This window comes from Trifolium pratense, linkage group LG2 (assembly GCF_020283565.1).
Source record: "Trifolium pratense cultivar HEN17-A07 linkage group LG2, ARS_RC_1.1, whole genome shotgun sequence".
NCBI classification, from domain to species: Eukaryota; Viridiplantae; Streptophyta; class Magnoliopsida; order Fabales; family Fabaceae; genus Trifolium; species Trifolium pratense.
This window is the reverse complement of record NC_060060.1, coordinates 42271264-42299144: the sequence shown is the minus strand read 5'-3', so window position 1 is coordinate 42299144 and position 27881 is coordinate 42271264. Positions and strand designations below refer to the sequence as shown.

Below are 27881 nucleotides of genomic sequence, written 5' to 3'. Positions count from 1 at the left end.
TGCATTGGCATGCGTGTTTCGGTCAACTGGGTCATTCTTTTCGGGACGGAGGGAGTAGTATAGTACTCTTACTTTTTTTTTTCTTTCTTTTCCACCACTTGTATCCGGTATTCCGAACTGTATAATCTGGTTTTGGAGATCAGTTATGACATCAAATGATTTCAGTCATTTTCAATCGCATTTGTGGGGATTAAACTGTGGTCCTCCCACCAATTCTAGCGAGATCGCTAGTCTGTATAATGGCTAATGTTCTAGTATTGAAGTCGATTAGGCAATAACAACCTTTGGTGAATCACATGTAGTTCAGCATGTTGGATATCATAAAATTCGAAAAGGAACCTAGAGAAGCCTATGATCCAAGCTCCGAAAGTGTAATGAATAAGTCCTCCAAAACCGAGTCAAATAGGGTCACCGATATGATTGCCATCAACGTTCAAAAAGTAAAAAGTTGATTGAAGGAGTTTCATTTGACCTGTCTATCCACAAGTCTCGCGATATTAGAGTTTTAGAAGCAAGAAAAGAAGGTGCAAGTCAAATTGCAAGTTTCCATAGCAAGACGATAGTTAAAGATCGAAGTATTAGAGAAGCATAAAGAGTTGCGATTGCGCCAAGTCATCAAATACCCACTGTAAAAAAAAAATTGACAAAAGTAAACAATTTTTTTATTTTTAACAATAGTAAACAAATTTATTTAAACACACATAATAGTACATATTATTTAAAATAAACAATTAAATAAATACTACTAATATTTATCCCTGAAAATGTATGTATTGAATAGAAAAGATTGATTTTAGAAACGGAGAAAGATTTTGTCAAAAACAAAAGAAAACTCAGTCATTCTTCGTTCTTCATCATCCTAAACCATCCATTCAATTCAAGGTTAATCAATCTCATTTACTATGCTTTTATCATCGATTCTTCTTTTATGTAACATTAATTAATTATCAACATTTTAATTTCACCTTGGTTTCGCTTAATTTAATTTCCAATCCATTTGATTTCAAGATCGTGTGTTTGATAATTTCGCATTTATCAGCAAAAAAAAACATTATCAAGATTTTAATTTCAGCTTGGTTTGGTTAAATTTCATTTTTTTCAGATTTATGGGTTTCATGATTTTGTGTTTGATAATAATTGCTTGTAAGTAATTAATCTGAAAAAGTTTTTTCTTTTCTTTTTCCATTGTTGTAATAATAACTAAGAATTATTTGTTTTTGTTTTGTAGAAAGAAACAATTTCATTATTGTTGCAATATGAAGAAGAACCAAGGTGGTTATGTGCCACCTGCATACATTCCATTGGGGCAATCCGATTCGGAGGAAATGAGTGTCCCCTTGCATCATGGTAGTAGGAGCAGCAGCAGCAGCAGCAATGAATCCAACCAAATGCAGCAGCAGCAGCAGCAGGCTCAATGGTCTTCTGGAATCTGTGCTTGTTGCGATGATATGCCAAGCTGTATGCTACTTCCTTTTATCCTGTCTGTCACACTCATTTAATACCAAAGGTGCTTCTTGTTTGTTTGTTTGTTTGATTGAGAATATTTGCTTGTGTTCTTGTTCTTCTTTTAATCCTAAATCTGTTAAGTATCACTGTTTTTAAGAATATTAACTAATATAGACCTCGTGCGCATTTAGGAAGAAAATGACGGGAATTTTAAGTTTTAACTAGTATGGAGCATGTGTGAAATTTCATCATGTATCTTTATGAGAAAAATTTCCTAGATTAGATAGATGGATAATCGTGTTATTGTGTTAACTATCTTAAGAATATTAACTAAAATAGCTTGTGCAAGATTGCATGAATGTAGTAGGTAGAAAATGCCGGGAATCAGATGTGTGAAATTTCAATACATATCTTTAGGAGAAGAATTTTCGTATATTAGATAGATATATGAGCGGATAAGTTCATTGGTTGGTTGAAAATTGAAACTACTTTATAATGTATATCTTAATAACAAAAAAGAAAATGGAATTGAAGTTGTGGGTCACAAGTTGTAGTAGTTATGGAATCAGTCCTTTGAAGATGAATTGGGAGACTGGCTGCCATAGACCCCACAGCAAAATCAAAAGGAATGTGTGCCGTCACACCACTCAAAATGCTATTTTTAGGATAGGTGGTGTGGGAAAATATCCTATCCCACCGATCTTATGTGTAAAATCTCCGATTGCACGTGATCTTACCAGTAGGATCAATATTTTGACTGCCTTGATAATGAGGATTATAACAAGAAGTTCTGAATTTTTGGCACTGGCTTTTGATAAACTTTGGCCTTTATCTTGCGTTAAACTTTATCAACTACGTGAATTCTTAACTCATTGAATGAATTTATGGTCAGTGGCTAATTTTTTTTAATAACTTTATTCCCCTACTCATATCAGCAGTTATTTTATGTACATACGAAGGCATGGATTAAACAAAATGAATCAATATTTAACCCCTTAATTGTAAAATGTTTTTTTAGCTTGTTGATTAAAACATTAAAATTTTGGTAAAACAAGCTCTTTTTTTTCTTTTTCCTTTATGTTACAAAATGTTTGTTTTGTTCTTTTTTGATAAACTTGCTACTGAATAGATTGGTTACAAACTTTTGGCATCTGTGCAGGCTGTATAGGTTGTCTTTGTCCTTGCTACGTTTTTGGGAAGAATGCAGAATTTCTGGGTTCTGGCACGTTCATGGGATCATGTGTTACCCATTTTATATTGTGGAGTCTTTTTAATACAGCCTGCTGCTTATTAACCGACGGCCTGTTTTGGGGATTACCTGGATGCCTTGTTTCGTGTTATGCTTGTGGCTACCGCGGGATCTTAAGATCAAAGTATAATTTGCCGGTAATATATTACAATCATGCTTTACATCAAGTTTTATAACATGGTTTTTCACTTTTTCCTTCTATTTTCCATTCCGAAAAAACTTTAGACACTTTCTAATGATAAAACAACTGTTTAGATATGGTAATAGGGAAATAGCAAGAAATCCCTAGCTTTTCACTTCCTATAAACAGCATGTAGCAACCTTGATCCTTGCACGTCATTTGAGACCAGTGAATTTAAAACATGTCTAAAATTTAGATGAGATAAAAACGAAAGAAATGAGATCAACCTTGATGTCTATACCAATGTAGCCAGGTTCGGGATCCTACGTAGGATCGGTAGGCTGGTGGAGGGTCGTAAGGTCGGGATCGTAGCTCGATTCGTAAGAACCTACTTAAGGGTAAAATGGTAACTTCACATATATACATATACACAGAACCACAAAATAATAATAATAATAATACATGAACACAATAAACTTAATTAATATTTCATAAATATCATTCCAAATGTTCATAACCAATGTAGTTAGGTTCGAGATCCTACGTAGGATCGGTAGGCTGGTTGAGAATTGTAAGATCGAGATCGTAGCTGGATTCGTAAGATCCTACTAAGGGTAAAATTGTAACTTCACATATATATACATATACACATAAACACACAAAATATATAATACATAAACAAAATAAACATAATTAATTAATATTTCATAGAGATCATTCCAAATCTTCATAAATTCATAACAGAGGGTTGGAAGAAGCAACAACAAGGTTAAAAAAACAAAATGAAAACCGAGGGGTTTCATGTAGGACAGAGGTTTGAGCGAAAGAGATGGTTGAAAGTGAGAGAGGAATGAACCAAAGTGAGAAAGGAGTGAGAACAAACATACACTAACCGCCGTCGAGGTTCACAACGACGCCGTCTAGAGCTCAGGTAAAGAAAAACCTTTGGGATCGTAAGAACCTATGACCCGGTGCGAGAACCTGACTACAGACAGGTCAAAAAAGGAACCTACATGGGTTCTAAGCTCGTTTGGCCTTCACGAGCTCGTAGGATCGTAAGAACCTAAGACCCGGTGCGAGAACCTGACTACATTGGTCTATACCACCAATTTTCACAAAATAGAGTATATCTGTCATGTTGCAGAGTTAGATAATGTACGTTGAAGGATGTTTTTGAAGTACAGTTGTTCATGCTTATTTAGAAGAAAAACGAAATGTACATGTAGGACATGCTCTTCATTCATAATTCAGAATCCTTTTAAGTAGTTCAAGGGAAGTTCTCAGACTTTAGGGAATGCAAATTTCTCTTGAAAGCGTTCCCGATACAGTGGAACATTTCTCAACTGGTCTTCGCCTAAAGTATTTGCCTTTAATAGAGAAATTTTAGCACTTCATATGAATTTCCTCACCTAAAATTTGTAGATGTAATAATAGTGAAAAGAAACTTTGCAATCATGCGATGCATAATGATATTTTTTTCTTCTTTTTCTAAGGAAGCACCGTGTGGAGATTTTGTTACCCATTGTTGCTGTCATCTGTGTGCCATTTGTCAAGAGTACCGTGAAATACGAGAACGAGCTGGGGATTCTGAAGCTACAGATATGAAGCTGGCAGTAGTTACAGCTCCACCAGTCCAGACAATGAAATCAGATTCCGGGCTGTAATGCCACAACCCTGCTCCCCCTATCCCTACACTATGCATGGTTTGAGGATTGTAAACATGGGGAAGAATGTGGTTCACACTATAAGTCAATGTAGTTATACTCTAGATTATCGCATTTTCTCACATCAAATTTTTCAATTATTTTTGAGAAAAACTAGAAGAATATCAAATACTCAGCTGTAAATAAAAATTTAGCATGTTTAATATTACTTCATCAATCCATCTTTACTACTTTATTTTCCTCTTTCAAAATTAATGAAACTACTTATCCCCGTAGGATTACTTCATTATTTCTATCGGGTAATTCCAACGTGTAATTTTACTTGGTGATTTGCCTCTCCTGGAGCAGGATTCATGTTTGATATTTATGTTATTGGTTACCAACATAGAAGTCATGCCTTTAGCGGTAGTATAATGATGATCGTATGCCTTTGGGGAGGATGTTGTTTGTGGTTGCTTGCCTGCATGGTACAGCTTTTGTAAAATCAAAATGCACGAATCATCTAAGTTCACACTGTTAATTATTTTTCTGTACTCAGACAAATAAAGGATTGGAACATGCAAGAGAGGAAGCTTTAAAGTTGATAAACAAAGTTGCAAAAATTCGTAGTATATGAAGCTAATCTAAGAGGTTTGAACCAAAGAGAATCTATGACAAGGAATATACAAGACTTGGAACTTGAATTCTGATACCAAAATTTATGAATATCATCAGTGTCTTTGTGATTCATCATTGTCTCTTCTAATGTCATTTTTTAACATAATTTTGAACTGTCAGGTTTAACTCTGTTGATTGAAAAGTTATGAATATCATAATCCTTGTATGGGGGAAACTGTTGAATCAGCTGTTACAATATTATTTACATTTTCTCCATTGAAAGGACAATGTAAATTTATGTGCCCAATGAATGGGATAACCATACTGGATACATATGGAATAACCATAGTAAATGAAGAAATATTGTTATTTCTTAGTTTTTACCTAATCTTCACATCCCACAAACTCAACAAGTTGCAAACACAGTGTCTTTGCACTATCCTTTAACAAGCTGTGAGCTAAAGCAACTTGACCAAAGGTATGTTAATACATTCAACAATAGGTGGAATAGAATGAAATGAGATAAGATTAAATACAACTAAGTAAAACTATCATTTCATTGATTCTATATTTTAATGTTATGATGAAATTGAAATAGATGGAATAAAAATAAAGATTCCATCTCATATTCCCAAATGGGGGAATGCAGGTGGTATGTTACCAATAGTCATTACAAGAACAAGCTGTGTATTTGAAATGGTGAAAGCGATTCGAATCTCTTACAACAATCTCCTTCTGAAATAGTTTTGATGCTAATTTCATGAAGTTATGACAATCCACGCAAATACGGATATTCTTCATTATTTTAATGACATTTCCACCACTGGTAAGACTTGCTTCATTCATTATAGCAAATACCAATGCCATCTTCTCACTATGATGAAACAATTGGTCTTCTATGTGCTCCAGTTCAATGTCATGCAATGGTGAGCTAATCTCTGGAGCATAGCCCATTTCTTTCAATTGTCCGATCAATGTCTCGAGCCGGGTCAATATGGCCGCTCTTTGTGGATGATGTTGGCAACCAGATGTGAACTCATGAACTTGCTTCCCAACTTCGACCCAGCTTAAACCTGGTCTTTTTCTCACTTTTGAGTCTCTCATTTCCTTCCTCATAAGGCCAGCTTCAATGAAACTACCTCCAGAGGAATATATGTTTGACATTTGTATATATGCCAACGAGTTTTTAGGATCTAACTCTTTAAATTTATCAGCTGCCAATTTGGCCAAGTCAGCCTTGCCATGCTTCCTGCAAGATCCGAGTAATGAACTCCAAATCACAGAATCAGGTTTCATTGGAATTTCGCGTATCAACTCTTCAGCCTCAAATATCTTCCCAGCTCGTCCGTAAAGGTCAACCATGCAGGCAAAGTGATCTAGTTGCGGAGAAATACCGTGAATTTCAGTCATAGAGTTGAAAATTTTCACTCCTTCATCAACTAGTCCAGCGTGACTGCAAGCTGCGAGAAGCGCAACAAAGGTTGCAGAATCTGGACGGACATCCATTTGCTTGAAGAGCTCCAATGCATCTTTAGCTCGACCGTGCATGGCATAAGACTTGAGCATTGAATTCCAAGAAACTAAATCATGGCAACGCATTTCATCAAATGCTTGTTTAGACAAAGCTAAGGAGCCAGACCTCCCATAAGCATGTATCAAGGCATTTGAAACAACCGTGTCTTCCCGAAATCCTTGTTTAATTACTTGTGAGTGAACTGCCATTGCATTTTTCTCAGTCACAAAGTATGCGCAAGCTTTTAAGGCGATTGAGAATGTATACCGGTCCAACACAAAATTTTCCCGATGAAGTTGACAGAAAAGAAGGAAAGCTTGCTCAGGATCTCGCTCTGCAAACACAGAAATAATAGCAGTCCATGACACAATATCATGTTGGCCACTTGTATCACGGAACAGCCTATAACAGTCAGAAATGTGACCCCCTAGATTTGCATAGGATTTTACCAATGCAGTTGCCACTTCAACTTCTGAAATAAGACCACTTTTAATAGTGAGACAGTGCAATTGAGTACAGTTCCTCAGATATGTGTTGTTGATATCATCTAAAGTACTACTGCATTGATTCAAAGAAGAGAAAACACCAAGTAACGTGGCACTATTAAACCCAATTCCATTGCAATACATGTGTGCAAACAGACCAATAGCTTTGTCCCCAAGTCCACGGAATTGAAAACCTGAAATCATTGAATTCCAAGATATAAGATTTCTATACTCCATTGACTTGAACAAAGCCCACGCATCATCCGAAGTTTGATCACAACATCTACTGAAACCACCAGAACACTTGCTATACATTGTAATAAGAGCATTTGCAACATATACATTGAAATCCAATGACATTTTACAAGCAACAGCATGTACCTGCAAGCCATATTTGATATCACACTCCTCACAAGCACTAAGCACGCTTGCAAAAGCAAATTCATTGGGGCGAAACCAAGCCAACATACCCGAAAATAAAGCAAAACACTCTCTGATTAAGCCAAATTGAGCATACCCAGAAACAAGAACAGTCCAAGAAACAAAATTTCTTCTTGGCATTTGATCAAACACGTAGCGAGCATAATCAAGTTGACCACACTTGCAGTACATGTTCAAGAGGTTATTAGTGATAAAAAGATCATTTTGAATTGTGGGGTGTTTTTCAAGTATGTAATTGTGCAATGCCATGCCTTGTTGCAGATATTTTTTCTGAGCACAAGCATGGAACAAAAAGGCATAGTCTTGAAGGGATAGAGAAGGGTTGGTGTAAGCAAATGAAAGTGCTTCTTCAAGTTTTCCTTGTAAGGAAAGATTGTGGATTTGTGTGTTTACATTTCTAGCTATGGTTTTTGTTTCTGGTTGTGCAATTGAAGTGTAAAGATTCTGCAATATACAAAATTTTGGTAATGCATAGTGCATAAACTTTTTGGATTTCAACATCAATGTAGTGAAGTTATTTGCACCAACAAGTATCATATTCATAGGGAACAAGATTACAATTGATAAATAGAAACCTCCCACATTTCCAATTGATAAATGTTATTTTGACACCATTTTATGATGTAGATACAAATTCATTTTTAATTAGTTTTTTTTTCGCTAGTAGGGAGGCCGTTAGGCCAAATTACAAACGAACACTACATTAAAGTAAATATTGGCAACATCTAGTCAAAGAAGGTTCACACAATCGAGGGCGGATGACTAAAAAGAGGGAACCCGTAGGTATAGAAAAAGCAAAATTTGCAATTCAGTCTGCGACTTGGTTTGTCTGCCTGTAAATGTGAGAGATTTTAACATGTTGGCCCTTCATCTTAAGACGATTGATGAGGGCGACAATGGAAGCACAAGGATGAGAGGGAGGACTGGCCGAGTCTAATTGGAGAGTCGCGAGAATTCCCACAATCCAGCCATAAGTAATGTACACGTCCTGAGATTGCACGCCACACCACCAAGCCAAGCCCCCAAATCATCACCGTCATCGTAGGGACCAATGTTAAAAACGGCAAAAACATGGAGACTCAAAATATAATATAAAAAATATAGGGACGTTTTTAGAAATCTGCTAAAATGTGAAACTAAAGACTTATTTTTTATTTTTATTTTTTTAGTGATTATCTTATCTTTCTTAACCTTCATGAATTGAACTTGGGTTCTCTCTCACCCCGCCTAGCAAAATATCTATACTCACACAGTTGTGTTGAACTGAGCTTGTAATTGTATCCTCTCATTCCACATTTTCTTCACTCCTTTCCTTACACAATCTCAAAACCAAACCTTTTAACATACAACAAATTTCATCCAAATGTTGTTGTTGTAACCAAACATGAAAAGAGGATACACCAAACCCAAACAACAATCATGTCTCTCTCTGTCTCCACAGGATTACTAACTCTTACACCCTCCTCCACACCCACACCCTCCTCATTTTCAATTTCAAAGAGACACACTCTTAACATCACCGCTTCTTCCTCTTCAAATTCTTCTTCAACCCAACAAGACACAACAAATTCCTCTCCACAACAACTCAACAACAACAATGACAATAAAACTGTCACTGTTGCTAAATTCACCTATAGCAGAGCATCACCTTCAATTCGATGGCCCAATTCAAAACTCACTGATATGTACCCTTCTACAGAGACCCAATTGTCTCAAAACGATGTTTTTGTCAAAAAGACTCCAACTTTGGAAACCCCAGATGAAACCCACAAAGGGGAAGAAGAAAAAGAAACAGGTGAAAATTTTATAGGAAACCGTAGTAGGAAGATGAAGGTGAAAAGGATGAACAATTTGGCGCTGAAAAAAGAGATGGATTGGAGGGAAAGAGTGAAGTTTTTAACTGATAGGATTTTGGGTTTGAAATCTGATGAGTTAGTTAGTAATGTGTTGGCACAACATAGAGTTGTGATGAGACCAAGTGATTTTTGTTTTGTGGTTAAATCGGTTGGTCAAACTCGTTGGCAACTCGCGCTTGAGCTTTATGAATGTTTGAATATGCAGCAATGGTATGCACCTAATGCAAAGATGGTTGCTACTATTTTGGCTGTGCTTGGAAAGGCTAATCAAGAAGCAATTGCTGTTGAAATTTTCGCGAAAGCTGAGCCAAATATAGAAGATAATGTTCAGGTGTATAATGCTATGATGGGTGTTTATGCAAGGAATGGTAATTTTGATAAGGTAATTGAGATGTTTGATTTAATGCGTGATAGAGGGTGTGAACCTGATATTGTTAGGTTCAATACTTTGATAAATGCAAAAGTTAAGTCTTGTGCTATGGTGTCTGGTTTAGCTATGCAGCTTTTGGATGAAGTAGGGAAGTTTGGTCTTAGACCGGATATAATAACTTATAATACTCTTATAAGTGCTTGTTCAAGAGAGTCTAATTTGAAGGAAGCAGTTTGTGTTTATAGTGACATGGAGAGGAACCATTGCCAACCGGATCTTTGGACTTACAATGCTATGATTTCGGTTTATGGTAGATGCGGGATTGCTTTGAAAGCAGAACGTCTTTTTGAAGAACTGAAGTCTAAAGGATTTTCACCTGATGCAGTCACTTATAACTCTTTGTTGTATGCTTTTTCAAAAGAGGGAAATACAGAAAAGGTAAGGGATATTTGTCGTGAAATGGTGCAAATGGGGTTTGGCAAGGATGAGATGACATACAACACTATCATACACATGCACGGAAAGCATGGCCGGCTTGATGAGGCATTGCAGCTTTATGGAGACATGAAGTCATCTAAAAGGACCCCAGATGCGGTTACATATACTGTTTTGATCGATTTGCTTGGGAAAGCAAGTAAGATTGAGGAAGCTGCAAAAGTAATGTCGGAAATGTTGAATGCAGGTGTTAAGCCCACTTTGCACACATACAGCGCTTTAATTTGTGCATATGCAAAGGTTGGGAAGCGAGTAGAGGCCGAAGAGACATTTAACCGCATGCGTCAGTCAGGGATCAAAGCTGATCATCTAGCATACTCAGTTATGTTGGATATCTTTTTGAGATTCAACGAGATAAAAAAGGCTATGGTGTTGTATCAGGAAATGATACAGGAAGGCTTCACGCCGGATAACGGTCTTTATGAAGTCATGCTACCTGCACTTGTGAGGGAAAACATGGGGGATGTTGTTGAAAGAATTGTTCAAGATATGGAAAAACTGAGTGGTATGAATCCACGTGATATTTCATCGGTTCTTGTTAAGGGGGGATGTTATGATCACGGTGCTAAAATGTTGAAAGTTGCCATCAACAATGGCTATGAATTAGACTGTGAGATTTTTTTATCCATTATAAGCTCATATAGCTCATCTGGTAAATATTCCGAAGCTCGTGAACTTCTTGAATTATTTATAGAACACACTCCCGAGGACTCCCAAACGATCGCAGAAGCACACATCATTATACTTTGCAAGGCTGTAAAGTTAGATGCAGCCTTGGAGGAATACAGAAGTAGAGGAGAACTTGGTACTTTTAGAAGTTGTACTATGTATGAAACCCTCATTCAGGAATGCGTGCAAAGTGAACAATTTGACATAGCTTCTCAGCTTTTCTCTGACATGAGATTCAATGGTGTTGAGTCATCTGAATGTCTGTACCAGAGTATGGTGTCTGTCTACTGCAGGATCGGCTTCCCCGAGACAGCACAACATTTGTTGTTTCATGCAGAGCAAAATGACATTATACTGGATAATGTAACTTTTCATATTACTGATATCATTGAAACATATGGAAAGTTAAAGATGTGGCAAAATGCAGAAAGTATAGTGGAGGATCTTAGGCAAAAATGCTCAAAAGTTAACAGAACGGTTTGGAATGCTTTAATAAATGCTTATGCGATCAGTGGTTGTTACGAACGAGCTAGAGCTATTTTTAATACAATGATGAGAGGTGGTCCTTTCCCGAACGTTGAATCCGTAAATGGTCTCTTACAGGCTTTAATTGTTGATGGGAGACTGAATGAGCTTTATGTGGTAATTCAGGAGTTGCAAGACATGGATTTCAAGATAAGTAAAAGTTCTATTCTTTTGATGCTTGAAGCATTTGCTCAAGCAGGAAACTTATTTGAGGTGCAGAAAGTATACAATGGAATGAAAGCTGCTGGTTATTTTCCTAACATGCATCTTTACAGAATTATGATTGGATTGCTGTGCAGATTCAAAAGAGTAAGGGATGTAAGAGTCATGTTGTCTGAGATGCAAGAGGCGGGGTTGAAGCTGGATCTTCAAATTTACAATTCTATACTTAAACTATATTCTAGTATCGAAGAATTTCAAAAAATGGGTGTCATCTACCAGATGATACAAGATGCTGGTCTTTCACCAGACGAGGAAACTTATAATACATTAATTATAATGTACTGCAGAGACCATAGACCAGAAGAAGGTTTATCGCTTATGCATAAAATGAAGAGTCTTGGTTTGGAACCTAAGCGAGACTCATACAGAAGCTTGATTGCAGCATTTAGTAAACAACAACTGTATGACCAGGCTGAGGAACTTTTTGAAGAACTTAGGTCGAATGGTTATAAACTGGATCGCTCCTTTTTTCATTTAATGATGAAAATGTATAGAACTTCCGGGGATCATCAGAAAGCTGAAAATCTGGTAGCCATTATGAGAGAAGCAGGGATAGAGCCCACTACTGCCACCATGCATTTGCTAATGGTTTCTTATGGTACATCTGGACACCCTGAAGAAGCTGACAAAGTCCTTCAAAACTTGAGAACAATGGGAGCAGTTCTGGATACCTTACCTTATAGTTCTGTTATTGATGCGTATCTCAAAAAAGGAGATGCGAAAGCTGGAATTGAAAAGCTCAGAGAAATGAAGGAAGCAGCCATTGAACCAGATCATCGAATATGGACGTGCTTTATCAGAGCTGCAAGCTTGTCTGAGGGAGTAAACGATGCTATTAATCTTTTAAATGCACTCCAAGGTGTCGGATTTGATCTCCCAATCAGGTATTGATTAGTATTTTTCACGCAAAAGGATTAGCTTTTTCTAAAGTTGTTGAGAGGAAGATTTGCTCTTTCATATTTCTCCTATTAATTTATTATACTAATTGTTATATAGGCTTCTAAGAGAAAAATCTGAGTTGTTGGTTTCCGAAGTTGATCAATTTCTTGAGAAACTGGAACATGTGGAAGATAATGCAGCTTTTAACTTTGTAAATGCTTTGGTGGATCTCTTGTGGGCATTTGAACTGCGAGCCACTGCATCATGGGTTTTTCAATTAGCAATCAAGAGGACCATTTATCGTCATGATGTATTTAGGTAAGCATCATTAGTCCTTCCTTATAGTTCTTAATAGTAATATACTTTTATTAAAGTTGTAAACTACTAAGACACGGTTTATACTACTTTGGTCTTCAATATAAGAAACAAAAAAACTTATGCTTGATTGTCTAAAATATAAGTAAATGTTAACTAATTTCACCCTATTTAAAGATGTCCTTCCTAAAATATCGTTCAATTAATCTGTTTTCCAATAACTCTTTTATTTCGATAGAACAAGTTTCCATGAAGAGCAGTTTAGAAAATGAAATTTAGTTTTTGATCATATTAAGAAATAAAATGAGAATAACCAACATTCTTAATTTGTGAAAATTTTGTTATTTTTTCTTATATATGGATAGGAGGGTGTATCTTAATGACATTTTCGACTGAAATGTTACTGCCTCTGTTAGGTTACTTATTGCTTGTATCTTATCAATTGCAGAGTTGCTCAGAATGACTGGGGAGCTGATTTTAGAAAGCTATCTGCTGGCTCAGCACTTGTTGGTCTTACATTATGGCTTGACAATATGCAGGTGAATTCTCTTTCCCTTCTAAGTTTCATTCAAAATTGTCTATGGTTTTTCGCTTATAACTTCTAAGGTTCAACGTTTTAAGACAACATGCTCATAATTATGCTGTGTTATTTTCATGGTGATAATACTTCGTTCGCCATTTATTTTTCTCTAGCTTGTCTATGTTTGACCTTAGCATTTGGATTTCAATGCCATCGCAGGATGCCTCGTTGCAGGGCTATCCAGAATCGCCGAAATCAGTCGTACTTACAACAGGAACAGCAGAATATAACATGGTATCACTCGATAGCACATTAAAGGCATGTCTTTGGGAGATGGGATCGCCTTTTCTTCCTTGTAAGACTCGACATGGTGTTCTTGTAGCCAAGGCTCACTCCCTCAGGATGTGGCTAAAAGACTCTTCATTTTGCTTGGATCTCGAGTTAAAAGATTCTCCAAATCTCCCTGAATTAAATTCAATGCAACTTATCAATGGATGCTTTATAAGGCGTGGCCTTGTTCCAGCGTTCAACGAAATTACCGAGAAACTAAAAGTTGTGAGTCCCAAGAAATTTTCTAGATTGGCTTTATTGCCTGATGATAAGAGAAGTAAAGTCATGCAAGCTGATATCGATGGAAGGAAAGAGAAGTTAGAAAAACTTAAAAATTCTGACCCTCGACGTTTTACGAAGATCAAGAAGATTAAGAAAAAGAAGTTTATTCGGGAAGCTATGGTGTACCAAGGAAATTCAATTGGGAAACAAAGAACTTTCAAACCAATTGCTGCAGATAAATCAATTGAAAGAGATAAAAACGACAGGTAAGTTAAGATGGCGAAGTTCAAAGTTAGGTTGTCTGCAATCTTGCTGTGTTACAGAAGAAGCTTTCCCAAAACAATGCTATAACAGAAGCACTATAGCCAAATATTGTAAGCTTATGTTGTACAGATAGGAATCTGCCATAGAAAAATTACTTTGTGTTTTAGTAGTGTTGGTTTAAGATTCTTGGCAAATTACTTTTCGTGTATTAGTTATGCATGTGTTTTAAGGTTTTTTTTTTTAAAAAAAATAAATTATTTTGATATAAATAATTTATTGATTATTTGTTAAGAGATTTTTAAGAAAAGTATGATATTTTGTGTTTTTGAAAATTATAAAGAGGTTTTGTATTTCTTCCTTCTACAGTTCTACTATTAAAAATGAATTTCTTCAAAAGGTAATTAGATTAACGTTTCATTTTCAACATGAAAATAATTTTGTTACAAAAGTTGCTTTTAAAAAAAAGTTTATGCATTGTTGAGTTTTCATAACCATGAAGGAAATTGGATTTCAAAAGTTTGAGAGCTTGAAAATAACAGAATATTCTAGGCTTAAATGCAATATTACCCCTCCAGTTTTGAAAAATGCGGAATTTTACCCCTCCTATTTTAAAATGCGGAATTTTACCCCCCCTATTTTATAATTTGTTGGATTTTGCCCCCCACCAAAATTCTGCACAAAATCTGCTTCTGAGCATCAAGTTCAAAGTTTTGCACAGAACTCAATTTGGATCAATAATTCACCAAACTGGTACTGAAATGACCGCAATCGAGTTATTTTTTCACAGAATCAAACTCCACTAAATTTGGAGTTACAGAGAGAAATTAATTATCATTTTAGTGAAGGTCTATCCAAATTAATTATTGTATGGAACTACTACTGGTATTTTTGTCATGTCTCTCCGTGTAGCTCATTTTTTACTATTATTTACATGTCCAGAAAGCTAACGAAATTACCCTTGTTGTCATTTAAATTTCCTCAAATTTGGAGTTACGATGTGTTTGGTAGACGTCGTTGAATTTGAAAGTCAAAAGTAGATTTCTGCAAAATTAGTAATTGGACAGACCTTCACTAAAATGATAATTAATCTCTCTCTGTAACTCCAAATTTATTGGAGTTTGATTCTGTGGAAAACTAACTCGATTTCGGTCATTTCGGTACCAGTTTGGTGAATTATGGATCCAAATGGAATTCTGTGCGAAGTTTTGAAGTTGTAACTCGAAAGCAGATTTTGTGCAGAATTTTGGGAGACATATCTTCACTAAAATGATAATTAATCTCTCTCTGTAACTCCAAATTTATTGGAGTTTGATTCTGTGAAAAACTAACTCGATTGCGGTCATTTCGGTACCAGTTTGGTGAATTATGGATCCAAATGGAATTCTGTGCGAAGTTTTGAAGTTGTGACTCGAAAGCAGATTTTGTGCAGAATTTTGGGAGACATACCTTCACTAAAACGGTAATTAATTTCTCTTTGTAACTCCAAATTTAGTGGGGTTTGATTTTGTGGAAATATAACTCGATTACGGTCATTTCGGTATACGTTTGGTGAATTATTGATCCAAATTGAGTTGTGTGCGAAGCTTTGAAGTTGTGACTCGAAAGCAGAATTTTAGGGGGGCAAAATCCAAAAAATTATAAAATGGTGGTAAAAGTCCGCGTTTTAAAATAGGGGGTAAAATTCCAATTTAATCAAAACAGGGGGGCAAAACTGCATTTAAGCCAATATTCTAAAAAAGAATCATATTCAAAAGATGCTGAAAAATGAGTACAATGACTTATTTATAGGAGAAATTCTTAGGTGAGTACTCACCTAAGCATTAATGTTTAGACACAACCAATAAATTTTTTACAACTCATTAATATATTATATAATTAAAAATAATTAATAGAGTATTAACAACAATAAATAAACTTTCTTAAAAAAAAACAATAAATAAACTAATTAATAAAATAATTAATAGAGCTAATTTGGAACTTGATAGTTATCAATCTAACTAAATATTTCACCAAAAAAAAACTAACTAAAATTTTGTCAAAAAAAAAAAAAAAAAAAAAAAACTAACTAAAATCCTAAACTAGTAACAAAATTTTATTCTCCTAACTCTTAGCTATCATTATTCTGAACACATGAAAATAACTAAAACATAAAAAAAATGATTTTATTTTTAAGAATCTTAAACAAACAAGTCCTTAATTAAAGAATTTGAGAGACACTTTTTCCACCCCTTAAATTTTGGACAGACAAATATGCAGAAAACAACATTTATTTGTCTAGATTTTTTTTTTCACCACCAATATCCGGCCCACTAAACCACCTCATCAGATTTTGAAGTTAGTTTTGGCATCTAAGTGGTTCCAACCCCTACCAATCGCAATTGTGAGTAATTGAACCGTGGTTCTCCCTACCAAGTTCAACTCCAAATGTATAGGTTTTTAGTACAACACAATACATTATGTCAACAAAAGGTGTGAGTTTTAGGGGGGTGTATTGGATTGGGATTTCATGAGACAATTTTGGCAAAAAAAGTCTTGATGATTTTATGAGATTTTGTTGGACTATATTGATTTTGTGAGATTTTAAAGACTTTTTTACAGAGACTTTTTTACAATCAAGATTTTTAAAACATGATTTGAATGGATTTTGAGAGATTTTTTTCAAAAAACTTTTTACAATCAAGATTTCATAATACTTTATATATTAAGAAACTTTTGTATATTAGGCAAATTTTAAAAGAATCAATAAATTTTAATAAAAGAAATTATATTTTTTTGGGAATCCAAATTTTTAAACAAAAAAAAAGCCTTACATTTTTTTCACGTATATGTTTCTAATCACAAATAAAAACCATTATCACCATTGATGGGAAAAGAAGCAGATGAAGGTAACGAAAAAAAAATTGGCGTAAAAAGTTGTATTGAATCAAAAGTTTGTAAAAAAGATGTAGAATTTGTTAAAATATTTTTTTGCAAAAAAACATATTTGATAGAAGAAGAAGAAGAAGAAGAAGAAGAAGAAGAACTGATATAATGATGATGAAAGTAAAAAATCTTGGAGAGTTTGAAAAAGTCTCAAGTCTTTTGGTGAGATTCTTGAACAAGTGAACAAAGAAAAGAAGAAGGAGTGCAGTGATGATGAACTATGAAAAAATAAAGAAAAAAAAATTTGATACAGTGATGATGAAAATAAAAAGTCTTGAAGATTTCAAAAAAGTCTCAAGGCTTTTGGTGAGATTGTTGAAAAAGTCTATCAAGTGTATTTTCAACTAAAAAGTCTCTCAAAATCCATTCCATAGAAGAATCCATCAAAATCGGTAGACTTTTGAATACCAGTAGACATTTTAAAAGTAGTACCAAATCTCAATTGAATACCAACGGATTTTATTGCCCTGAAAAAAAAATCATGTTTGTCTTAATTGAATACCACAAGATTTATTTAACTTTTGTAAAAGTCTTGATTGAATACCTCAAGATTTTTTTGTCATAAAAAAGTCTTTTAAAATCCCATGAAATCTCAATCCAATACACCCTCCTTAGAAAATTGGAGGATTGAAAAGTAGACCCGAAGAATTTAGTTTTTTCAGTTTCCATTTCCGAGCCCATGCCCAATAAGCCCAAATACTCCTGAGCCCATTTCAAATTCCCTTTCTCAATTCTTCTTCCAGAACAACACCACCACCACAAAGCTAAGCACCTAACGAATCTGCATCCAACTTCATTGCTATAAGGTAAAGCAAATTTCCTCCTACAATTTCAATTTTCAAATCGTGTATTTATTTTTCCCGTTCTGAACAGAATAGAAATCACTGAAAAAATATTTGTTTGTGGCAGAGAAAAGAAGAAGAAGAAGATGAAATGGGAGGAACCAAAGTGCAAAGACTTTCTGGAATGCAAAAACAAGTACTTAGTTTATACAGAGGATTTCTACGTGTAGCACGTTCCAAATCTGAGGAAGAACGCCGCAACATTGAATCGGTAGTGAATCAAGAGTTTCGGCGAAATTCGAAGGAAGTGGATCGGAAGAATTTTCAATATATTGAATATTTACTTCGCCGTGGTAATAAACAGCTTGATCAGCTTCGGAAACCTGGTACAATTGGGTTATCTTCCTTGCAAATTGATTTCTCAAAGATTAGCTAATTAAATATAGCTCTTCAAATAAATAAGATAAACATACTTTGTTGTTAGCTATTATTATTATACTTTTCATTGACATGTTGTTCTCAATTTTTTATTATTATTATTATTATTATTATTAATATTGTTCACAATATTGAGATGCTTGCTTTTTTTTTTTTTTATAATATAGTGAGAAATAAATATATCGGATTTTTTTTGAAAAAACTAAATTAGCCCACTCAAATTGGTACCGGCGAGAATCGAACCTCAGACCTCACTCTCAGGCTCCAAGTCAATGATGTTTTCTCTCCCCACCCCCGTGATTCTTTTATACCCCTGAATTTCCAATTTTACCCTTGCAAAAAACTTCGGTTTATAGAAACCGAAGTTTTTTTGCCTTGAAAACCGAAATTTACTCAAAATTTGTACTAGAAAAAATTCGGTTTCTGCGAACCGAAGTTTTTTGCAAGGGCAAAATCGGAATATTGGGGGGTATAAAAGAATCACGGGGGTCGGGAGAGAAAACATCCAAGTCAATACCACAATACCAAACCAAATAGGTTAAATATATTGGATATTGACTTGTCTCTTTCTTGTTTTGTACAACTTGTAAACTTTCAAATTGATAAAATACATGATGCAATACAAATTCAAATTTACTAAAAATAAAAAGGATGAATCTACGAACAAACTCACACATCCATTCATATTAATAGCATAAAACGACAAATTACGTTTTTGCTTGTTGATGCTGCTAAGCTGCTTTGTCGTCTCACTCAGTGAGATAGACCTACACTAATATCATGAGTATTGCAATACATCATAATGCTTGAGACATGGATTTATTTCTAATGCCAATTTTTCCAAAAAAACTCTTTCATTCATGTCTCGTTTGTCAAAAAATTGGATATATAAGGAAAAAAAGAATAGGACTTCCACATTTTTCTTAATAAATTCCTACTTTTATAGATATTACGGTTTGCAACTGCAATACAAAATTCCGCTGATATGATAGTCTAACATAATTATATGGACTAGAAACAATTAGTTGGCAAAAGACACCTGTTAGAACACAAAATGAAGTTGAAACTGTTACTTAAATATAACATGACTTGTTATCAGTATTCACAGATTTAATAATATATAACTTGCTTAATACCAGTGTAGTTAACATTGGAAGAATTACGTAATATCTCAACATGAGAATACGGATTTCCGCAAAGCATAAACCTTAGGTTACAGGTCAATTATAAAGCATAAATGTTATGGGTCGATTTTGTAAAGAATTTTGTAAAAAGAAAAATCTCTCCGCCACATTAAATGAATCTCTAGAAACTGCAACATCAGTACATTCAACGGAAGAAAAATTAATTTAAGTTCACAATAATAAAAAGCAGTACATGTTACAAGAAAATGAAAAACAAGTTACATGAAAGGGGACAATGAACTAGAACACGCTAATACTAAAATATTGTAGTTAATACCAAAAAAACAAATCATCGAGGAGCACCATAAACTTGGGTGGAGTCATACTGGGCATAAGCGGCGGGCTGAGGTGATACGGTCTTGCCATACGCAGCTTGAGCACTTGCTGCTGCTGGTACGGCCGCATAAGCTGCTGGTTGTGGGTTAGATTGGTCATAACCAGTTTGAGTTGGCGTGGGTTGAACATAACCTGGCTGCACAGTTGGAGCTGCACTATATGCTTGTGCAGCGCCACTGCTGTAAGCAGGATCTTGGGGTGCTTGGTAGCCATAAACTGCATTGTTAGAGGCTGGTTGTTCAGGGTAAGTCTGCTGAGATGGGTATGATCCGTAACCGGTGGGTTGTGCATAACTTGTCGCGGCCTGGGCACCTGGCTGCCCATAACTGGGCTGTCCACCAGGCTGGGCATAAACTTGTCCAGGTGCAGACTGCTGGTGATTATAACCATCTGCAGCTGGTGCAGACCCGTATGTGGGATACGCTGCTTGTGATGGCCCAGATGATGCATATGGATATGGTTGCTGCATTGTGCCATATGATTGTGCTGGAGTAGAACCCTGATATGGAATCTCACCTGGTTGAGTAGCTCTAGGGTGGCCATAAGATTGTGGATGTTGTCCTTGTGAAGGTGGCATGCCATACAATGGTGGCTTGCCATACTGCTGTGGCGGTGCATAATTTGCTTGAGCATTGGCTTGAGGGTAGGTTGGCTGAGAATTTTGATGTCCTCCATATGGGTATTGTGCAGGGGCACGGTTTTCGTACTTTGATTCATCATAACCTTGTCCATAACCTTGTTGAGGATGTCCTGCCTGCTGATATGATGCCTGATGGCCATAATCCTGGCCTTGAGGCTGTCCATAATTGTAATTCATCTGGGCTGGGGATGGGCCTGTGGGGGGGAAAGGAGAAGGACCGGTACCATGTTGGGGGACTGAACTGGGATGCTGGGCAGATGATGGAGCCTCAGATGAATGACCCCCTTGTCCACCATAATAATCATAACCACCATTGTGTGACGGTGGCCCCTGCAAACTCTGGTGAGGCCTTTGCTCCCAACCAGAACCATAACTGCTTCTTGGAGCCATATGTTGAGGATAATTTCCATAAGGAGCAGGTGCATATGATTGATTATGAGAAGGATATTGCCCACGCTGCTGATAGTCATATGATGGCGGGGGGCCATAATGTGAACCTCTCTGACCCCATTGGGCTGGACCACCAGAACTTCGAGGCGGACGGTAGGCCTGCTGGCCAAAACCACCGCTTGATGACCTGACAGGCTATACAAGCACAGCATACAAAAGTAAGTAAACAGGGAAAAATCTAATAACAAGAATAATATCAGAATAAACTCGGTCAATAACAAGGATGCATCTATTGTGAACCAATTAAATATTAAATCAAGTTGCCATGATAGTGAAGAGAAAAATTTATTAACCCTGCGCACCCATTTAATTGTGATGATAATCAAGTCCAGTTGAAGGACATACTCCACCAAAAACAGTAGAAAGGTACAAATAATTTTCTCAGGACAAATTCGAAGGAATGCAAACATTAAAAATATGTGGCATATAAACTATGACATCAAAACTTCTACTGAATGTCAAGTGGCAAAATAACAAGCCGCAAGCTAGATAATGCAATATCAATAGCATGTCATATCATCTCAGAGCTCAACTGCAGTACATAATGAAGTAAATGGCTACACAAGAAATTGTTTGATATTATCACAGAAAAAATACCTCACCTCAGCAAATAAAGGAAAATGAAAGAAGCCTGACAATGCAAAAGCAAAACTAAAACTAAGCTAAATTTCAATCAATCAATTCAACAATGACTAGACAAAGATGGTGAATCTTACAAGAGATGACAGGTTGATATAATACTTCTGCTGCTTTCAACATACCAACATGTTCTATAAAAAATATATTTAAAGATAGAATAAAGTGAAAACTGAACCAGGTTGATACAGCAGTGATCACTAAACGTACAGAACTTGTCAAATTTGTCTATAATCACCAATCAGTCAAGTTTTATTTAGCCAAAGGTGATTGACCAGGTTTCTTTTATCTGTTGCACTTAAAACATCAACTTATCATTCATCAAATATATGCTAGTCTTTGCAACCAATAGTTTCATCAGGTCATAGATATGTTTGAAAGCAGGTAAATCAACACAAACATATTTGTACTGGCCCTTTATCATATGGCTACCATAGTCTTTTCAACCAATAGTATCATCAGGTCAAAGATATGTTAGAAAGCAGGTAAATCAACACAACATATTTGTACTAGTCCCGGATCACATGACTGCCTTAATTAAAATTTCCCCAACATCAAAACAGACCAAACGACAAGAATTACTTATTATGGTTTTTCTCATTACTGAACTAGAGATAGAGGAATACAGTTAAAATCATCAGACGACATGACTTCACCAGGTATGACTCTTTTCTTCTAAAAGGTCTCATACAAATCATACAGCTGCTCTTTTTGAGCGCCAAGGCCAGCACAATATAGTCTTACTGAATCATTATTTTTAAGTCTTGAAGCAATCTTACCAACCATTAAACATCCTGCAATCGGAAGTTTTAATGCCTGCCACCTCTCTTCAGAGCATGAAAGTGAATATGTTGTCTATGGCTCTATGCTACATCAAGAAAGCAATGCTGACCCCAGGGAAAAAGGCAATGGCCAAATCTGCATTTTTAAAGCCAACCAATTCGAAATTGGCACCTCAAGATAAATAAATCATTGCAACTGTCATCTTGGTTTACATATACGATCTTCCTATAAGATTTAATTGACCTTGGCATGGATTATTGTTCAATTTCCAAACTTATGAACACTGATTCAGGTGATCTATCTCACTTGCATGGCAACAATTGATACAATACTTCCATAAATTAATCAAACAGGCATCAAATACATGGATACTCCCGTGCACACAATCACGTTTTGTATTGCTTTCACAATTGCAACTGTAGAGCAACACTGAACCCAAATAGAGCAAACATATAAAGTTTGTCCAAAACTCTATTTTATGCATGCAAACAAGGGAAATGTCTACAGCTTATTAAAAAAAAACGGAAATGTCTAGATCACTATTGCAAGAGATCATTATTCCAAACTATTATTTCTTTGCATGATGGAGAATCAAATGAAGCAATAAATAGAACTCATAATTACAAGAACAATGTCAAAATCAGTCACCAATTAAAAATCTTAACCGGTGATTCATACTTTCAAGCAGCTGCAAAACATGGATAAACCTTCCATATACTACTCCAAATATCTTACCCAATACCATGATACTAATTAAGAACGACAGCACATATCAATCAATTTAAGCTATGCAACCCAGTCTCTCCCCAATCAGCATGACATATAAACCTCAGTCTACCATAGAGAATAAGCATAAATTGACATAAATATGGGTACAGGATGCATACATGCAAAAACTTAGTGCAATTTACTACAGAAAATTCAATGAGTGGCTAAATGAGTTTAGGCAGCATTTTTTAACATGAAACTACAATAGAAAAACCACAGCATAAAAAGAGATATCGATAATACATTGAAAACGCAAAATGTTAGTATTGCTATAATAACAGTATCAACACAAAAATAAGCACATATAATATCTAAAGTATCAAATTGCAAACTTTATCATCACAAAATATGTTTAGCCAAACAGACCTGACTCAAGACTTCTTTTATCAGATCTTGAGCAATTTCAATTTGCCTCTTATCACCAGTAACTTGGACGGTCCTTTCTTTAGAATCATCGCCTTCCGGAAGATGTTGAGGTATCAACTAAAACAGTCAAAATAGCATCATCAGCGTCCATGCTTTCAGATTAGGAAAAAGATAACACCGTTGTAATTAAATGAATTGGATTGGGAGCAATGAGCAAACACTTCTCTTAAAAAAATATGCTTTTAGACGTAGTGATATGCAAACAACTTTATGTCAACATTGTTTTCTTTAATATAAAATCTGCTACAATCATATTTATTGATCTTTTAGCAGGTTAATTCATTTCTAATTTAGTTACCATATGCATCGACTGTTTAATATAAGGTAAACAATAACAACTACCTGGATGCGTGCCCCAGTTCTGGTCTGCAGGCTCTTGATTGTTTCCCCACCTTTACCAATGATTAACCCCACCTGTGTCAAATTAATGTGACTCAAAGCTCATTAACATAAAACATAAATAATGTAAAACATAAATAGACTGATATTATCAGTCTATCACCTTCTCATTTGGAACTTGTATCTGAATTTGATCGGATCCCACAATAGCCTGAGCAGGGGAGAGGCCTCGAGCTACAAGTGCAGGAGAACCTCCAGCATCAGCCTGAGCAATTTCAAAAGGAAAACAGCATAAGAACTTTATAATAATAGCAAGAGAAGGAACAAGAAGGCTTATATAAAGATTGGATATGGTATATAACCTCTGCGATTACGGCATTAATTAGCTTTTCTGCCTTATCTATACTTTCCAAAGTTCCTATTAGTTCCACAGGCCTTGTTGAAGAGTGAGGGTCAGCTTCAGCATCCCTTGTGATCTGGATCTTTGCGCCCGAGTTATACTGCAGGTACCGTATAGTGTCACCAGACTTGCCAATAAGAACGCCAACCTGAACATAAATGGCATACATCTATGAAGTTAAACTGCTTCCAACCCAATAAGAACGCAGCGTTTAGTGAGGATGTAAGAAACAAATATGCCTGTCTGAAGTTTCATTATTAGCAATGGTTTCATAGGAACCAAAATTATGGACAAAAAAAAAAATCATTCAAAAGAAGTCATTAAAGAACCAGGGACAAAAAGAAGGAATGCGATCACCCGTTATCGATAACATCAGGGACAGAACCATGCATAGAAACCAAATAATCAAAACTTAGGATGTGTAGATGACCTGCTAAATGGGGTTTAAGCTACGAGAGATACATCCACAAAGACAATTTCGACATAGTGAGGTCATCAACGTTGATCAAACTATCAATGCCCTATTATGAAGAAAAGCGATATAAATTTAGATCTTCATTAATTATTTGGTATTTTTTTTATTGATCTCCCTCTACCTCTATTAGACTATCATCTATGTGATCTAGTGTATGTTTGATTTTCAGTTTGGAGCCCCTATATGTAGGTTGAAAAAGTAAAACTGAAAAAAGGTGGAAATATCTGAAGTGCATCATATTCTTCAAAGTTACATTGTAAATAAGCCTATAATCCTAAGAAAATGAACATACCTTATTGCTAGGAACCTCAATTTTTCGAGTTGTTGTGTCAGATGCAGATATAGGTTGCTTTTGCCCAGAAGAAGCATCTTGCTGAAAGCAAGTTTGAAAATTCAAAGATATAAGCAATGGTAAAACTTCAGAGCTAATGTAAATGAATGAGTACAAATAAGCAAGGTCTCAGTATCTATAAATCTATGGTAAGATATCCTATAAGAAATAAACCGAGCTTCATAATCAAGTATCAACACCTTATTATCAGGAACCTCCTCATTTTGCGAGGCAGGATCAACAGAAGCATCTTGCTCAGTTGACTCCTTAGATGGTTGTTGAGTTTCTTTAGAAAACTCCTTGTCATTTTCCTGTTCTGAATCCTCAATAGGAATCTCTTTAGCCTCCTTGACAGGAACCTCTTTTGAATCCTCAATAGGAACCTCTTTGGCATCCGCAGGTTCAGCAATTTCACTAGAAGTGTGTTCCTTTGCAGATTCTTCTAAATTCTCCGCCGGCTCGGCATTTTCCTCCGTTTCTTTTTCTGGCTCATCAACCTTCTTTTCCTGATGTCCATTAGTACCAGCTGCAACACCAAATACATAACATCAACAACACAAAATTCCTTAGAATTATTAAATCATATTGTATATTATATATATCAAAGCATTTTCAACAAACTTTAGCACTGATTATTTAGAATGATAGTGCATGTCAAGTGCAATGATGATAAATTAATCAGCAACAATAATATCAAGAAAAAATGTAGTACCTAGGTCAAATGATTATAGAGAATGAAAAAATGGAATAATTAGTAATTAGGAAGATTTAAGAGCATGAATGCAGTACCTAGGTCATTCTGGTTATCTTCATCGAGACGAGGACGTTTGTTCTCACCCTCGTCGGCGTCGGTTTCAACACCGTCGATGTTAGATTCAATAGGTTGGTGTTCAGAGTGCAGATCTTCGAACTTGCGCTTGCAATCGGAGGAGGGAACGGGGCTTGTGGCGGTTGCAACAGCAACTTCTTCTTCGGCCATGATTAGGTGTGAAAATCGAAGCGCGGGAGTGAGGTGAGTGGGTGATGATGAAATGAATGAGACGCGAGTTCGATCGAGATGAAAGGATATTTTATCTGTACTACTGGTTCAGATTTTAGGGTTACGACCTTGGCTCGCCGGTCAAATCTGTGGGCTTAAAATCCCTTTCTTTCTTCATGGGCTATTGGGCTTCTTCCAAAATTATGAGATTCATCAATCGACAGTTTCTCAACGCACCCACCATTTTCTCCCGCACTCCCCAAAAAATTCGGAAAACATTTCCCGAATTTTTTATAGTGTAAATTTTACACTAAAAAACAGTTCAGAACGTATTTTCCGAATTTTTTTGGTTGCGCTAGGGAGTGCGGGAAAAAGTGGGTGGGTGCGTTGAGAAATTTTCCCATCAATCGTTCAATTACTTTGGGAGTAAACATAGGGAGAATTACTTTTTACCTCTAACGTGTTTCTTGCGCGCCTTCCGCTATTTAAATAAATATTGAATGTTATAAAAATAAAAAAATTTATCTATGCACTGTTTGGTAAGTCCAATAAGCTAGCTTATAACTTATTGAACTAGTTTATAAGCTTGTTTGGAAAAAATGTAAAGTGTTTGGTAACGAGATTCTCTAACTAGCTTATAGCGTTTTTTTAGGGCTCTGTTTGGTAACACAAATAAGCTAGCTTATAGCTTATTATATGAGCTTATAAGCTTGTTTCAAAAAATTAGAGGTGTTTGGCAACAAACTTTTTGTACTAGCTTATAGCTTTTTCTCAGATGCTATTTCAAGTAGCATTTGAGCTTATAGCTTTTTACACTTTATTCCATTTTTACCCTTTAATTTAATAACTACCCACTATAAAAAATAAACTACCCACTATCAATTATGTAATTTTATATTTAATAACCACTTTAAAAGTTAATTTTACCAAACACTTTAATTTCAATAAGCTAGCTTTTCAGCTATCAGCTATAAGCTAGCTTTTCAGCTATCAGCTATCAGCTAGCTTATAGCTTATTTTTACCAAACAGACCCTAGATGTTATTTCAAGTAGCGTATGAGCTTATATCTAATAGTTTTTTCATTTTATTCCATATTTACCCTCATTAATTTTATTTATTTATTTTTTAAAAAATATAATAACTACCCACTAATACTTAAAAAAAAAAACTACCCACTAACCATGTATTTTTATGTCATTTTGTACTTACAACAGCTAAATTTGCCAAACATTTTAATTTTATTCTACTAGCTTTTCAGCTATAATCTACCAGCCATCAGCTATCAGCTATAAGCTAGCTTATCAGCTAGTTTATAGCTTATTTTTACCAAACAGAGCCCTAATAACTTTGGAATAAGCCTGGTATATTTTCAAGGTGAATGAATCTTAAATTTAGTCTCTAAGGCTATGTTTGGATTGATAGTACATAACAGAATGAAGCAAATGGAACATAATGGAATTGAGAGGAGCGAGACGAAGTGAAAGTGTGGAACACAAATTCCGTTCAATTATTTGGATATTCAAAGATGGAATGAAACAAAATTATCATTCTATCGTTTGGGGTGTGAACGAAATGAAATAAATTATAACATTTTTATTCCAATTTTTTCGGGAAATAACTCAAATGCTAAAACACACAAAATATATGAGCATTATATGCACACCACTACAATTAATTAGCATATATAGACAAATATCCAATAAGAAGGAAATAAAATGAATTCATCGAGATCATACAAAAATTGAACTATAGCTTCAAAGACCTACACAGAGACGCCAAAGTTTGCAATGTTACTTAGCCACTAGCAA

The 27881-nt window shown here is 35.5% G+C and overlaps 5 protein-coding genes across 9 annotated transcripts; 3 read left to right on the top strand and 2 right to left on the bottom strand.

The window, feature by feature from the left end:
* Positions 1-759: 759 nt before the first annotated feature.
* LOC123905982 (protein PLANT CADMIUM RESISTANCE 10) lies at positions 760-4697 on the top strand. 4 transcript variants are annotated; one of them, XM_045955802.1, is made up of 5 exons: positions 782-882; positions 1103-1143; positions 1229-1458; positions 2606-2832; positions 4310-4697. In XM_045955802.1, exons 3-5 carry the CDS (start codon positions 1257-1259, stop codon positions 4478-4480), a joined length of 600 nt encoding a protein of 199 aa, XP_045811758.1. In that variant the 5' UTR covers positions 782-882; positions 1103-1143; positions 1229-1256; the 3' UTR covers positions 4481-4697. The 4 variants fall into 4 exon arrangements, with proteins under 4 accessions (XP_045811759.1, XP_045811761.1, XP_045811758.1 ...); XM_045955804.1 differs by having other exon boundaries at positions 1229-1507; XM_045955803.1 differs by lacking the exon at positions 1103-1143 and having other exon boundaries at positions 760-882.
* Positions 4698-5676: 979 nt separating this feature from the next.
* On the bottom strand, positions 5677-8459 carry LOC123904005 (pentatricopeptide repeat-containing protein At1g71420). The gene has a single exon (XM_045953706.1). The coding sequence runs from the start codon at positions 8057-8059 to the stop codon at positions 5735-5737; it is 2325 nt and encodes a 774-aa protein (XP_045809662.1). The 5' UTR covers positions 8060-8459; the 3' UTR covers positions 5677-5734.
* Positions 8460-8630: 171 nt separating this feature from the next.
* LOC123907382 (pentatricopeptide repeat-containing protein At3g18110, chloroplastic) lies at positions 8631-14364 on the top strand. The gene is made up of 4 exons (XM_045957618.1): positions 8631-12537; positions 12650-12850; positions 13296-13386; positions 13587-14364. Exons 1-4 carry the CDS (start codon positions 8936-8938, stop codon positions 14187-14189), a joined length of 4497 nt encoding a protein of 1498 aa, XP_045813574.1. The 5' UTR covers positions 8631-8935; the 3' UTR covers positions 14190-14364.
* Positions 14365-17735: 3371 nt separating this feature from the next.
* Positions 17736-18449, top strand: LOC123909132 (succinate dehydrogenase assembly factor 1, mitochondrial). Of its 2 annotated transcripts, none has more exons than XM_045959902.1 (2): positions 17736-17911; positions 18020-18449. In XM_045959902.1, the coding sequence occupies exon 2, from the start codon at positions 18039-18041 to the stop codon at positions 18321-18323; it is 285 nt and encodes a 94-aa protein (XP_045815858.1). In that variant the 5' UTR covers positions 17736-17911; positions 18020-18038; the 3' UTR covers positions 18324-18449. The 2 variants fall into 2 exon arrangements, with proteins under 2 accessions (XP_045815858.1, XP_045815857.1); XM_045959901.1 differs by having other exon boundaries at positions 18015-18449.
* Positions 18450-19653: 1204 nt separating this feature from the next.
* LOC123910015 (far upstream element-binding protein 2-like) lies at positions 19654-26212 on the bottom strand. The gene is given in 11 exon segments (XM_045961038.1): positions 19654-21070; positions 22355-22387; positions 22441-22473; positions 22475-22489; positions 23489-23605; positions 23891-23962; positions 24051-24152; positions 24250-24435; positions 25055-25135; positions 25294-25619; positions 25883-26212. Coding segments are annotated over 11 exon segments (2427 nt in total). The 5' UTR covers positions 26073-26212; the 3' UTR covers positions 19654-19798.
* Between the last annotated feature and the right edge of the window lie 1669 nt (positions 26213-27881).

Coding starts and splice junctions, on each gene's coding strand:
- LOC123907382 (XM_045957618.1), top strand. CDS start 8,936: ATGTCTCTCTCTGTCTCCACAGGATTACTAACTCTTACACCCTCCTCC. Junction 12,538..12,649: donor GGATTTGATCTCCCAATCAG/GTATTGATTAGT, acceptor ATTGTTATATAG/GCTTCTAAGAGAAAAATCTG. Junction 12,851..13,295: donor TATCGTCATGATGTATTTAG/GTAAGCATCATT, acceptor TATCAATTGCAG/AGTTGCTCAGAATGACTGGG.
- LOC123909132 (XM_045959902.1), top strand. CDS start 18,039: ATGGGAGGAACCAAAGTGCAAAGACTTTCTGGAATGCAAAAACAAGTA.
- LOC123904005 (XM_045953706.1), bottom strand. CDS start 8,059: ATGAATATGATACTTGTTGGTGCAAATAACTTCACTACATTGATGTTG.
- LOC123905982 (XM_045955803.1), top strand. CDS start 1,257: ATGAAGAAGAACCAAGGTGGTTATGTGCCACCTGCATACATTCCATTG. Junction 1,459..2,605: donor TTGCGATGATATGCCAAGCT/GTATGCTACTTC, acceptor GCATCTGTGCAG/GCTGTATAGGTTGTCTTTGT. Junction 2,833..4,309: donor GATCAAAGTATAATTTGCCG/GTAATATATTAC, acceptor TCTTTTTCTAAG/GAAGCACCGTGTGGAGATTT.